Source organism: Mauremys mutica, chromosome 5 (genome assembly GCF_020497125.1).
Source record: "Mauremys mutica isolate MM-2020 ecotype Southern chromosome 5, ASM2049712v1, whole genome shotgun sequence".
NCBI classification, from domain to species: Eukaryota; Metazoa; Chordata; order Testudines; family Geoemydidae; genus Mauremys; species Mauremys mutica.
Window position 1 is genome coordinate 97,198,157 of NC_059076.1, and position 14,187 is coordinate 97,212,343.

General features: G+C 40.7%; 1 protein-coding gene across 5 annotated transcripts in view; it reads left to right on the forward strand.

The window, feature by feature from the left end:
• Positions 1-1,155: 1,155 nt before the first annotated feature.
• The window catches only part of GNPDA2 (glucosamine-6-phosphate deaminase 2), a 33,437-nt gene continuing 20,405 nt past the window's right edge, over positions 1,156-14,187 (forward strand). The window contains exons 1-3 of one of the 5 annotated variants that reach the window (XR_006579583.1): positions 1,156-1,507; positions 13,074-13,238; positions 13,627-13,728. Coding sequence is in view for 3 of the 5 variants with exons in the window: in XM_045017638.1 (XP_044873573.1) it covers positions 13,115-13,238; positions 13,627-13,728 (226 nt within the window). In the remaining 2 variants the exon portion in view is untranslated. Of the gene's footprint in view, positions 1,508-6,348; positions 6,433-13,073; positions 13,239-13,626; positions 13,729-14,187 lie in introns of those variants that run through there. The other 4 variants (XR_006579582.1, XM_045017638.1, XM_045017639.1 and 1 more) reach the window with 4 other exon arrangements.

Genomic DNA, 14,187 nt, shown 5'->3' on the forward strand with positions numbered 1-14,187 from the left:
AGGGGTTTCCCTGGGAACTGATTGTAAACACAGGTGTTGGGGCATTGATTGGTTACAGCTGTGTGTGAGACAGAGGGCAATCAGAAAGCTAAAAGAAAACCAGCAGTCAGGGAGAGAAACAGTGGTGAGCATGTCTCTGTGAGGAAGCCAATTATACAGAGGATTTTTCAGCTGCTTTCTGTATGCCGAAAAGGCTGTTCAGCACTAGGTGCTGGCCAACATCAATGGTGCTGATCTGTCACCATTAACTGAAGCAGAGAAAAGATTGAGATTTGGGCTTATGTAAATTAGCAAAATGGGAGTGGTGACAGTGAAACATAATAAGGTGTATATAAGTATGTAATTTGTTTGGTAATTATAAGAATTTAAATAATTAATAAAGATAGTTTTAAGCAGTCACAGTGGGGAAAACAAAATGGTGAGCACAAGGAATCAGAGTGGTGAAAACCAAAATAGTGACCTTAGACTGTTCAGCCAGTGACAGGCAGGCAGACTGGGTGAAACAAGGGTCACTCCTGAAGGGAGGGGTCAGTCAGGTAGAAGACAAGTCTTCAAACAGGTCTAGTTCTAAAGGTGCAGGTTTTCAATCAGGGCTTTAGAACCACATTCTAAAGGGCTCAATGCTGATTAGTGGATCAACTGTATATAAGCCAGAGTGCTGACAGCTTTCTAAGTCAGCCTAAAGCAAGTGGAAATTGGCTTATTTCTGGAAGTAATTGGCTTATCATTTCTTTAAGTAGCTTGTTGCTTGTTTGGGGGATTTTCTGGGAGGTGGCTGCTGCCTCTTTTTTTTTTTTTTGATTTCCTGCAGTACAGTGTGATTGGCTCGTGGCTTATTAGCTTTTTTAAAAAAAAAGCTTTAATAGCTAAGTGCTTCTGTTTTGGGTTTTTTCCTTTTGCTTTTGGGCAGTTTGGAATTTGTTCCTCCTGAGTGTCAGATTGCTGCATGTGCTTGCTTCTTGCATACCCTGCAGTGCCTGCTCTCTCTCTCTCCACTGACCTCCTGCCTCGACTACTATGTAAAGGGGGGTTGGCTGGTTTGGTACAGGGAGGGTTGTGATTTGAGGGGGGTACGGATAGCTGTTGCATGTGCTTGCTTGCTACTCACTGCGTGCTGCATGCCCCCCTGACTACTCCATGTGGCTGGCTGCCATGGCCACCTGTACTAGTGGGTACAGGGTGGTTGGTTGGTCTGGTACAGGGGGGTTGTAGTACTGAAAAAATACTTTTATTTCTATCTACTGTAACAATGGCCAATATTGTTTGTTGGTACGTGGATTGGCTTGTTTGGGGCTTGTTTTGAAGGCAGTACAGCTTTATTATCTTGTGAGACTTGGCAACCACTCATTGGAATGAGAGGAAGGTGCACTGGAGTGAAAGGAATAAACAGATCAGAAGAAGAAAAGCAACTAAAAGAGCTAAAAATCAGAGAAGGCAGAAGTAGCAGCAACACCAGGTTTTGACAGATCAAAAGACCCTTTCAGAGAGAGTCAAGATATCAGAAGAAGTAAGCCTAATGATTTTTAGCCTTCAATTGAAGCATGTATTTGTATGCATATGCCTGAGTTAATAAAGCTAGATGGCCATGTGTATATGTTTAATGCAGAATGCTGATAGCAAGGCATGTGACTGTCCATTGCATGCAGAATGTAACCAATCAAAACTTTGTTAATTGTATAGTATCATAGTATCGGGTATTTGAGTATTATAATACTGAATATTTGAATATGTATATGTTGATAGAGTTTGTTGGTATTCTAATTAATGCTGTTATGTTTAGTTTATTCTTTCAGTATATGGATTAGACTTATTGTATTAGGGAATATTGTGTTAAATAAATATTATTTTGTTTTTGAAGAAATTACTCCCTGAGTGTTAAACCTTTGAGAGGAAGACTGAATCCATGTCCTCTCAATTGGGTCGTTAGAGTAGAAAGGCCATTGTGGGGTAATACCAAGGGAGAGCTTCTTTTGTGTGCAAAGGGTATTGTGATCAACAGGAGACTCTACAGCCTTATAAAATCCCAACCCAACCCTGGGAAAAGGTTGGAACAGGCCTGTTCACTTTCAATGACAGGAAATACATTGTTTCCTGTTTCTCATTTGTCAGATGCTTTCACAATAAACCTTTTAAAAATTATCAAAGAACAGAAATTCAAGGGATAGCGAATATTGGAATCAAATGGTTACATATAAAACAATCATAACACACTTTCTCTAGACTAATGTTAACTAACTTGGCATTCCCCATCTCCTACAAGGTAGCTTACCCTAAGTTCTTTCCTCTGCATTTTCAAACAAAGTCTGGTTTAGGGATGCCAAGCAATTAAAAAAAATTAATCGCACTATTAAACAATAATAGAATACCATTTATTTAAATATTTTTGGATGTGTTCTACATTTTCAAATATTGATTTCAATTACAACACAGAATACAAAGTGTACAGTGCTCACTTTATTTTTGATTACAAGTATTTGCACTGTAAAAAAGAAAAGTAATCAATTCACCTAATACAAGTACTGTAATGCAATCTCTTTATCATGAAAGTTGAATTACAAATGTAGAATTATGTACAAAAAACTGAATTCAAAAATAAAACAATGTAAAATTTTAGATCCTGCAAGTTCACTCAGTCCTACATCTTGTTCAGCCAATTACTCAGCCAAACAAGTTTGTTTATTTGCAGGAGATAATGCTGCCTGCTTCTTGTTTACGTCACCTGAAAGTGAAAACAGGCGTTCACATGGCACTGTTGTAGCCAACTTTGCAAGATATTTACATGTCAGATGTGCTAAAGATTCCTATGTCCCTTCATGCTTCAACCACCATTCCAGGGGACATGCGTCCAAGCTGATGATTGGTTCTGCTCAATAACCATCCAAAGCAGTGCGGACCAACACATGTTCATTTTCATTATCTGAGTCAGATGCCACCAGCAGAAGGTTGATTTTCTTTTTTTGGTGCTTTGGGTTCTGTAGTTTCCGCATCAGACTGTTGCTCTTTTAAAACTTCTGAAAACATGCTCCACACTTCATCCTTCTCAGATTTTGGAAGGCACTTCAGAGTCTTAAACCTTGGGTTGAGTGCAGTAACTCTCTTTAGAAATCTCATATCAGTACTGTCTTTGCATTTTGTTAAATCTGCAGTGAAAGTGTTTTTAAAATGATCAACATGTGCTGGGTCATCACCCTAGACTTCTATAACATTAAATATATGGCAGAATACGGGTAAAACAGAGCAGGGGACATACAGTTCTCCCCCAAGGAGTTCAGTCACAAATTTAATTAACACATTTTTTTAACAAGCATCATCAGGATGGAAGCATTTACTCTAGAATGGTAGCCGAAGCATGCAGGGGCATATGAATGTTTAGCATATCTGGCATGTAAATACCTTGCAATGCTGGCTACAAAAGTGCCATGTTCTCACTTTCTGGTGACATTGTAAATAAGAAGAGGGCAGCATTATCTCTTGTAAATGTAAACAAACGTATTTGTCTTAGCGATTGGCTGAACAAGAAGTAGGACTAAGTGGACTTGTAGGCTCTAAAGTTTTACATGGTTTTGTTTTTGAGTGCAGTTATGTAACAAAAAAAATGGACATTTGTATGTTGCACTTTCATGACAAAGAGATTGCACTACAGTACTTGCATGAGGTGAATTGAAAAATGCTATTTCTTTTATCATTTTTTAAGTGCAAATATTTGTAATCAAAATATATACACCTCTACCTCAATATAACATGACCCAATATAACAGAAATTCGGATATAACACAGTAAAGCAGCGCTCCAGGGTGGGGGGGCTGCGCACTCCGGTGGATCAAAGCAAGTTCGATATAACGAAGTTTCACCTATAACGCAGTAAGATTTTTTGCCTCCCGAGGACAGCGTTATATCGAGGTAGAGGGATATATATATATATATATAATTTCAATTACAACATAAAATACAATATATATGAAAATGTAGAAAAACATCCAAAATATTTAATAAATTTCAATTGGTATTCTGTTAACAGTGCAATTAAAACTGTGATTAATCACAATTAATTTTTTTGAGTTAATCATGTGAGTGAACTGCCATTAATCGACAGTCCTAGTTTGATACCCCTTTCATAATTACAAGCCTGCCAGAAGCCTGTCCTCAAAGATTGAAGAAATAATTGGGAGTTCAACCTGCACCCCCTAGTAATAATCCCCAAATCCTTGTTTTAGTTTGGAAACAGGATAAACCTCCAGCAGCTTGTTTCTGCTTGTGTGTTTCCTTCAAGTTGATTTCATATCCTTCTATTAGCATTTGATTCAATATTTAAATGTGCCTCCGTTGTAAATTTTAGAATACTTCATTCACATGTACTTCCTGTTTAGTGAAACCATTCTGAGGCATGTCACTTTACATGCTTTAAAAACATAATTTATGTAGGGATACATAACTCCTTAAATATCATCCATACGTCTTGTAGAGATTAAGAGGGTGGACCCATATGACACATGCTTTCATGAGACCTTGTATGATATTCTTTTGGTGAAACCAGGAAAGCCCTGTACCCTTATATATTCCAGTTCCTTCTAAGAATTGACATCCAGAGGTTCTTGGGGTGTCAGGAGATATTTAGACACTTTGTGACCCAAATATCTCCTGACACCCCAACAGCCATCTCTTAAAAAAAGAGACATGATAGTGTTTTGGGGTATCTGCACATTATAAACCAACCATCTCATATGCTCAGCAACATGGGCATTTTCCATGTATACAGACCAAATGAAGTCTCTAGATCTACAACAGCCATTGTGCAAACTGGTGCCACCCATCAACTATTTTCTTCTCTTCCACTGAGCTGCACCAGCAAATTCAACTTCTTTTGACAGCTCTGAATCACCACCTCTTAGCTCATGCTGCCATCCTCAGAGGGAGAAACACACTTTCTGGAACCTCCCCAGTAGTGGAAATATTTAAACTCCCCAGACAGAAGAAAGATCTATTGGCCCCTGCAGACTATGTGTATGGATGGCACAAAGCTGCATCCTGTTAATGTGCATCTAGCAGGAAGTACATTGCAGAAGTCAGGAGTGCACAACAAATTGCATGCATAGATATGAAACTACACTTGTCAGTTATGCTGGTAATGTATCTAAAATTCTAACCAAAGGTAACAAAATTGCCAGTCTGGTTTAATATGTAGAAGTATTTTCCTATCTTTTTTGAGATCAGAACTGCAAAATTATACTCATGTTGTAGAGTATTGTGAATTACATTTTATATTTTCAAAGAGATATTTGACATGCATCTTCTAAATGAATGAAATAAGGTGGGTGAGGCAGTATCTTATATTGGACCAACTTGTGGTGAAAGAGACACACTTTTGAGCTAACACAGAGCTCTTCAGGTCTGGAAAAGGTATTTAGACCCTCACCTATAAAGGCAAGGTGGAAAAGACTGTTTAGCATAAGGCATTAACTGGTTTTAAAAGATCATGCAAGGTGAAGTGGGCAGTTAACACATCTGCAGTCAAAGGAAGGTTAGCATGTTTCAGATTGTTGTAATGAGCCATAAACTCAATCTCTTTATTAAAGTTCATTATTTTTAGTGTCTAATGGTGAATTTATGCTCCCAAGATCATCTTTTGAAGGAACTGTGCAGGGGTTTTTTTTTGAGGATGAGGACAACATAATCAGACCTAGAGTGATCATTCTGTGAAAACTCTTCACCCAAGGGGGATATGGTGCTTGCGTCTTTTATCAGTGATTGACTGAAGAGTTCTATGTACCTCAAAAGCTTGTCTTACTCACCAACATAAATTGGTCCAATACAAGATATGACCTTACCCACTTTGTCTAATATCCTGGGGCCAACAGGCCTCCCACAATACTGCAAATCTCTAAACCTGTGTTTCCCTGCCCGGCATCCTGACAGAACGGCTGGCTGGGAGCAGTGACACGCACACCCCTTAGCTGGTTTCCTTCCCCAGCGCAGGGCTCCCCCGGGCCGCGCCCGGACCTCCAGCCGTAGCTTATTTGGGAGGGTTTTTCCTACGGCTCAGGTCTACCCCCAAGACACGGCCCCCGCCCGTCCCGATCTCGGCTATAAGGACCCAGCCTGCTCCCCTCTGCAGCCGCGCCCCGAGGCAGCCGGCCGGCCCGCTCCAGAGCTCGCAGGGAGCGCTCAGCTCGGGGTAGCGGCTACCACCGCCCCCTACGCTGCGGCTACAAGGACCCGGCCCACATCAGCCCGGCCGCACACGCTCTACATTGACCTCTCTCCCCGCTCTACTAAACCGAAATGCCTGTGCAGGCGCGGGTCTCCCTTGATATAGTCACTTCAGCGCATGCGCGTCGCTGCTCTCTCAGTCACTTCCGGTCCTTCCCATATGTTTCCGGGTCACGCTGCCGCTTCAGCTTGAACTGGAATCGATTCGGTTTCACTGTCAGATCGGTTAGTTTTGTCCCCGGGGGCCCCTTCTTGTCACCTTGGTGACGGGGTTCCTGTTCCCCGTGGGTGCTGCCCCCGTGGCTGGGCCTGGGCCTGGGCCGGGTGATGGGGTCAGAGGGGAGGCAGTAGGTGGCTTGGGCTGTGGGGGAGAGAAGGAGGAAGGATCAGTCTGAGATCGAGCCGTGCTGGGGTGGGTAATGGAAGGAGTTATGGGGGGGGGGCGCGGTGGGTAAGGGCGGTAACTTTGGTCGCGGGGGGGGGAATTGTGGTGGGTCACAGGGGACATGGGGGTGTTGGTCTGGGACTGAGGGAAGTGTGGGTGTAGTTGGGTAATGGGGGGATATTGGTCGGTGGAGGAGGGCTGTAGTTGGGGTGTGAGGCTGTGGTGCCATTGGAGTATAGGCCTAGATACCCAGCTCAGGTTGCTGAATGAGGCAATGTGCCTTTCTTTGAGGCTAAAGATTCCAGAATAGACTTTTAAAATTTAAATCAGGTTTTTTATTTAAATAACTAATTTTTTCTTGTTAAAAATCTGTTTAAAATGAAATCTGAATTTAATGTAAAATATGTTATGGCCTAAACTTCTCATGATCTCTTAAAACGCTTAAATAAAAAAATAGTCTGAATTCACAAGTTTCTATCAAAAACTTAGAGTTAAAGGCTTCCTGTCTGTATAAAAGAAGAGTGAGGGATGAAAACATTTTATTTTGAGGTCAAACTTCATAAATATGGCACAGTAGGCCATGTACTGTATAAAGGGCTTCATCCTGTAGTAGAGGACCCGGGAACTGTACTACTGGGTGCAAGAGACCTGCAACGGCATCACAGGCATTGGAACCTGTTCTGTGACTCCAGAGACCATTTTGTATCTCATCAGGGTCATTCACTGAGCTCACCTTGGCGTTTTCATACTCCCATTTTATAGCTTCTCACTACCTGAGCTCTGATTGACTCAATTATCAAGTTATGAATATTTATAATTCCACCCATCATGGAAAGTTTCCAGCTCATGGAAAAACACTGATTTTCCCGGTAACTGCAGCCCTTGCTTTTGAGTGGTTCTGGGCATTCAAGTAAATGTCCTTCCTCTGTCTTCTTGCATACATGCACAGTGATACAAACAGAAATTCACTAATTTGTCAACCACCTCCTTCTGTCTCTACACAAATAAATCACTGCAGTGAAAAAGCAGAATTTGTGGAAGTGCTAAACCAGCTTTTGACAGAAGTAGCCTCTTCTCCAGGCATAGAATAAATTAATTAGTCCAAATGAAGAAAAGACTCAAGTTGAAAAATCAGTTGGGAGTTTGAAAAAGCAGGGAGATATATCTTTCTCTTCCAGTCTATGAATAAAAACAAGGAGAGGGGGAGGGGGGCGAGAGCTATTAGTTTTAAAAGTTTAAAGGACAGCTTAAGTAATTTAGGATACTGTTTCATTTTCAAGAGACTTAGGCGTCTAGGAACTTAAGCTCAAGTAACTTTCAATTAGGCCAGTGGTTTTCAAATTGTGGTCCGTGGATCTCCTGGGGTCTGCAGGCTATGTCTAAGATTTCCAAAGGGTTCTGCATCTCCATTCAAAAATTCTTAGGGGTTTGCAAATGAAAAAATAATGCCTGGTAGGGTGTTTGTCCTTACCTCTCTATATAAGGAACAGTTGCTTACTCAGAAGGGGGAACTATACAAAAATGAGGGGGTTAGTTAAACAGAAGTTAAAAGGTACAGTGACTAAAGTGAAATCCCTGCAAGCTGCATGGGCGCTTTTTAAAGACACCATAATAGAGGCCCAACTTCAATGTCTACCCCAAATTAAGAAACACAGTAAAAGAACTATAAAAGAGCCACCGTGGCTTAACAACCATGTAAAAGAAGCAGTGAGAGATAAAAAGACTTCCTTTAGAAAGTGGAAGTCAAATCCTAGTGAGGCAAATAGAAAGGAGCATAAACATTGCCAGCTTAAGTGCAAGAGTGTAATAAGAAAAGCCACAGAGGAGTTTGAAGAACAGCTAGCCAAAAACTCCAAAGGTAATAACAAAATGTTTTTTAAGTACATCAGAAGCAGGAAGCCTGCTAAACAACCAGTGGGGCCCCTTGATGATCGAGATACAAAAGGAGCGCTTAAAGAGATGATAAAGTAATTGCAGAGAAACTAAATGGATTCTTTGCTTCAGTCTTCACGACTGAGGATGTTAGGGACAATCCCAAACCTGAGCTGGCTTTTGTAGGTGACAAATCTGAGGAACTGTCACAGATTGAAGTGTCACTAGAGGAGGTTTTGGAACTAATTGATAAACTCAACATTAACAAGTCACCGGGACCCGATGGCATTCACCCAAGAGTTCTGAAAGAACTCAAATGTGAAGTTGCGGAACTGTTAACTAAGGTTTGTAACCTGTCCTTTAAATCGGCTTCGGTAACCAATGACTGGAAGTTAGCCAATGTAACGCCAATATTTAAAAAGGGCTGTAGAGGTGATCCCGGCAATTACATACCGGTAAGTCTATCGTCGGTACCGGGAAAATTAGTCGAAACAATAGTTAAGAATAAAATTGTCAGACACATAGAAAAACATAAACTGTTGAGCAATAGTCAACATGGTTTCTGTAAAGGGAAATCGTGTCTTACTAACCTATTAGAGTTCTTTGAAGGGGTCAACAAACGTGGACAAGGGGGATCCAGTGGACATAGTGTACTTAGATTTCCAGAAAGCCTTTGACAAGGTCCCTCACCAAAGGCTCTTATGTAAATTAAGCTGTCATGGGATAAAAGGGATGGTCCTTTCATGGATTGAGAACTGGTTAAAAGACAGGGAACAAAGGATAGGAATTAATGGTAAATTCTCAGAATGGAGAGGGGTAACTAGTGGTGTTCCCCAAGGGTCAGTCCTAGGACCAATCCTATTCAATTTATTCATAAATGATCTGGAGAAAGGGGTAAACAGTGAGGTGGCAAAGTTTGCAGATGATACTAAACTACTCAAGATAGTTAAGACCAAAGCAGATTGTGAAGAACTTCAAAAAGATCTCACAAAACTAAGTGATTGGGCAACAAAATGGCAAATGAAATTTAATGTGGATAAATGTAAAGTAATGCACATTGGAAAAAATAACCCCAACTATACATACAATATGATGGGGGCTAATTTAGGTACAACGAGTCAGGAAAAAGATCTTGGAGTCATCGTGGATAGTTCTCTGAAGATGTCCAATCAGTGTGCAGAGGTGGTCAAAAAAGCAAACAGGATGTTAGGAATCATTAAAAAGGGGATAGAGAATAAGACTGAGAATATATTATTGCCCTTATATAAATCCATGGTACGCCCGCATCTCGAATACTGTGTACAGATGTGGTCTCCTCACCTCAAAAAAGATATTCTAGCACTAGAAAAGGTTCAGAAAAGGGCAACTAAAATGATTAGGGGTTTGGAGAGGGTCCCATATGAGGAAAGATTAAAGAGGCTAGGACTCTTCAGCTTGGAAAAGAGGAGACTAAGGGGGGATATGATAGAGGTATGTAAAATCATGAGTGATGTTGAGAAAGTGGATAAGGAAAAGTTATTTACTTATTCCCATAATACAAGAACTAGGGGTCACCAAATGAAATTTAATAGGCAGCAGGTTTAAAACAAATAAAAGGAAGTTCTTCTTCACGCAGCGCACAGTCAACTTGTGGAACTCCGTACCTGAGGAGGTTGTGAAGGCTAGGACTGTAACAGTGTTTGAAAGAGAACTGGATAAATTCATGGTTGTTAAGTCCATAAATGGCTATTAGCCAGGATGGGTAAAGAATGGTGTCCCTAGCCTCTGTTCATAAGAGGATGGAGATGGATGGCAGGAGAGAGATCACTTGATCATTGCCTGTTAGGTTCACTCCCTCTGGGGCACCTGGCATTGGCCACTGTCGGTAGACAGATACTGGGCTAGATGGACCTTTGGTCTGACCCGGTACGGCCGTTCTTATGTTCTTAAGTGTGAGAGGTGTAATTACATCATGTTGTCTTCTTCCAAGCATGACCTCTTCCTCAAATCAGACCAGAATACCTGTGTATGTTAGTTATGGATTAAAACTTACATTTGTTCGAAATCCAGGGCGTACTATATTCAGTCCTGGACCAATGCCAGAAAACACAGCTATAGAGAAAAAGGTGATATACTTTTGAAGTCTAGTATCTTGTGACACATCTTCACTTCTTATCTTTCCAGTGGGATAAAGCATTTTCTAGCTTTAGCAGGTCATTTGCTATTGGACCTTCATAGAATCATAGAATATCAAGGTTGGAAGGGACCTCAGGAGGTCATCTAGTCCAACCCCCTGCTCAAAGCAGGACCAATCCCCAACTAAATCATACCAGCCAGGGCTTTGTCAAGCCTGACCTTAAAAACCTCTAAGGAGGGAGATTCCACCATCTCCCTAGGTAACCAATTCCAGTGCTACGCCACCCTCTTAGTTAAAAAGTTTTTCCTAATATCCAACCTAAACCATCCCCACTGCAGCTTGAGACCATTACTCCTTGTTCTGTCATCTGGTACCACTGAGAACAGTCTAGATCCATCCTCTTTGGAATGCCCTTTCAGGTAGTTGAAAGCAGCTATCAAATCCCCCCTCATTCTTCTCTTCTGCAGACTAAACAAGCCAAGTTCCCTCAGCCTTTCTTCATAAGTCATGTGTTCCAGCCCCCTAATCATTTTGTTGCCCTCCACTGGACTCTTCCCAATTTTTCCACATCCTTCTTGTAGTGTGGGGCCCAAAACTGGACGCAGTACTCCAGATGAGGCCTCACCAATGTCAAATAGAAGGGAATGATCACGTCCCTCAATCTGCTGGCAATGCCCCTCCTTATACAGCTCAAAATGCCGTTAGCCTTCTTGGCAACAAGGGTACACTGTTGAGTCATATCCAGCTTCTCGTCCACTGTAACCCGTAGGTCTTTTTTTGCAGAACTCCTGCCTAGCCATTCGGTCCCTAGTCTGTAGCAGTGCGTGGGATTCTTCCATCCTAAGTGCAGGACTCTGCAATTGTCCTTGTTAAACCTCATCAGACTTCTTTTGGCCCAATCCTCTAATTTGTCTAGGTCCCTCTGTGTCCTATCCCTATCCTCCAGCCTATCTACCACTCCCCCCAGTTTAGTGTCATCTGCAAACTTGCTGAGGGTGCAGTACATGCCATCCTCCAGATCATTAATGAAGATATTGAACAAAACCGGCCCCAGGACTGACCCTTGGGGCACTCCGCTTGATACCGGCTGCCAACAAGACATGGAGCTATTGCTCACTATCTGTTAAGCCCAATGATCTAGCCAGCTTTCTATCCACCGTATAGTCCATTCATCCAACCCATACTTCTTTAACTTGCCAGCAAGAATACTGTGGGAGACCGTATCAAAAGCTTTGCTAAAGTCAAAGAATAACACATCCACTGCTTTCCCCTCATCCACAGAGCTAGTTATCTCCTCATAGAAGACAATTAGGTTAGTCTTGCCCTTGGTGAATCCATGCTGACTGTTCCTGATCACTTTCCTCTCCTCTAAGTTCTTCAGAATTGATTCCTTGAGGACCTGCTCCATGATTTTTCCAGGGACTGAGGTGAGGCTGGCTGACCTGTAGTTCCCCGGATCGTCCTCCTTCCCTTTTTTAAAGATGGGCACTACATTAGCCTTTTTCCAGTCATCCAGGACCTCCCCTGATCGCCATGAGTTTTCAAAGATAATGGCCAACGGCTCTGCAATCACATCCGCCAACTCCTTTAGCACCCTCAGATGTAGCGCATCTGGTTCCATGGACTTGTGCTCGTCCAGTTTTTCTAAATAGTCCCGAATCATATACCTTAATGATATAATTATGATTAAACCTGCCAGTCTTTTGTTTCCACTTCCTGACATTGATATCACTTCTTAGTTAACTTCAGGCACTCAAGTTCAACCAATTATGGAAGAACAAGAAGTTCTCAAAAAAAAATTGTTCGTAAAAATTACTTAAAGGTAGCTCACCTTGTACTGACAATGCTATGCAACTTTTGATTTTTTTTTGCTTTCTCGGATAATCATAAAACAAGCTACTGGCCATGGCCCCATTTTCCACTGGGGGACAGATCAAGTGTCTAATCCTGCAAGCATTTATGTGTGGGTTGTCCCCTTGAACTCATTTGAGTTCATTGGAAGTATTATTTCATATAACTGTGTAAGTGTTTGCAAGATCAAGGTGTAAGTCTTTAAAACTTTGGGATCTAGAGTACTATGTTTAAAAAAGAAAGTGTCTATCCTCTCATTCTCTTACTCTTTCACAATTTTGCCCTTTAGAGTAGGTTTTTTTTAAATTAATGGACCAAGTAGGTTATGTTTACTGATCAAGTTTTGTTTCCTGGTCTTCTGTAGCCTTTTCAGTGACCCAAAATGTTGCAATTTGTTGTCCAACTGGAACTGGAGGGAAGACAGATGATTTGAAATCCCCACTAAAGTCATTGACTGAGTGCATAAATACATAAAAACATGCTTTTTGTCTACCCTGCATTATATTCTAGAAATGTGAAGCTGGATTTTTAGATCTGCACAGTCTTTTAAAATAACATCTAAGGGTAAACTAACCCTACCTACATTTTTGTTCTATTTCTCATGTTATGAGACTAATAAAACTGTTTCAATGTTTTTCACAGGTTTAACCTCATTTTTTTCCTGTAAGCTGTTCACCATCACAATGAGACTGGTAATTCTTGATGACTATGATTTGGCAAGTGAATGGGCAGCCAAGTACATTTGTAATCGTATTATCCAATTCAAACCAAGTCAGGGAAGATATTTTACGCTTGGCTTACCAACAGGTAATACGTTTTTTGTTGTAAACTCATGTAATTCAGTAACTACAGAAATGTGTGGTGCCTAATTAACCACAGCGATAGGTGTCTTAGAAATTAAATAGGTACATAACTGTATAAAAGTTCAGACATGCCTAAGTCAAACATTAAATGTTATGTTCTTGTAAATATTTCTGTGTGTCATAGTTTAGAAAAGTGAAAAAAACTTTTTTTTCCCCTGGGGAGAAGGATGAGGTTTATCACAACTTTAAATATGTAATGACACTGGGTTTACAAACTAACATGGTAGTGTAATTTGACTTATGAAGAGTTTATGCTTTATAGCTTTGCAAATACATCTAAAAATGTCTTACTGGCATACAAAACATCAGAATAATAAGCTTATTTTATACAGGGAGCACACCTCTGGGATGCTACAAAAAACTGATAGAATATCACAAGAATGGAGATCTTTCTTTTAAATATGTAAAGACTTTCAACATGGATGAATATGTAGGTAAGTTATGTCTCAAATTTTAAGAAATATGACCTATTCCCCTTTTTTTCTGCATTAAAGCTATAAATCAGTGTTTTGTTTTTGAATAAAGCACAGGACTGAGAGTTATGACATTCATGCCTCTGCTGCAAGTTTTGTGTAACGCTAGGCAAATCTCTTTAACTTCCCTGCCTCAGGGTCTTCATTTGCAAAATCAGAATAATACTTACCCAATTTAAGTGGATGTTGAGGCTAAATTCAATGTTTGTGAAGTGTTTTGAAACTCTCTTATGAAAGGTACTTAGGAACAGATTATTGGGCCAAATTTTCCCGTCTTATATTTTGTATCATCATGTATGCCTGTACAAAGTGAGTGTAAAACACTATCCACTTTGCACTCTTGTATACATAAGGTGCATGAAAATGGAGAATCATATCCAGTCTATAAAATGCTTCAGTTTATTTGATCCGGTGAGACAG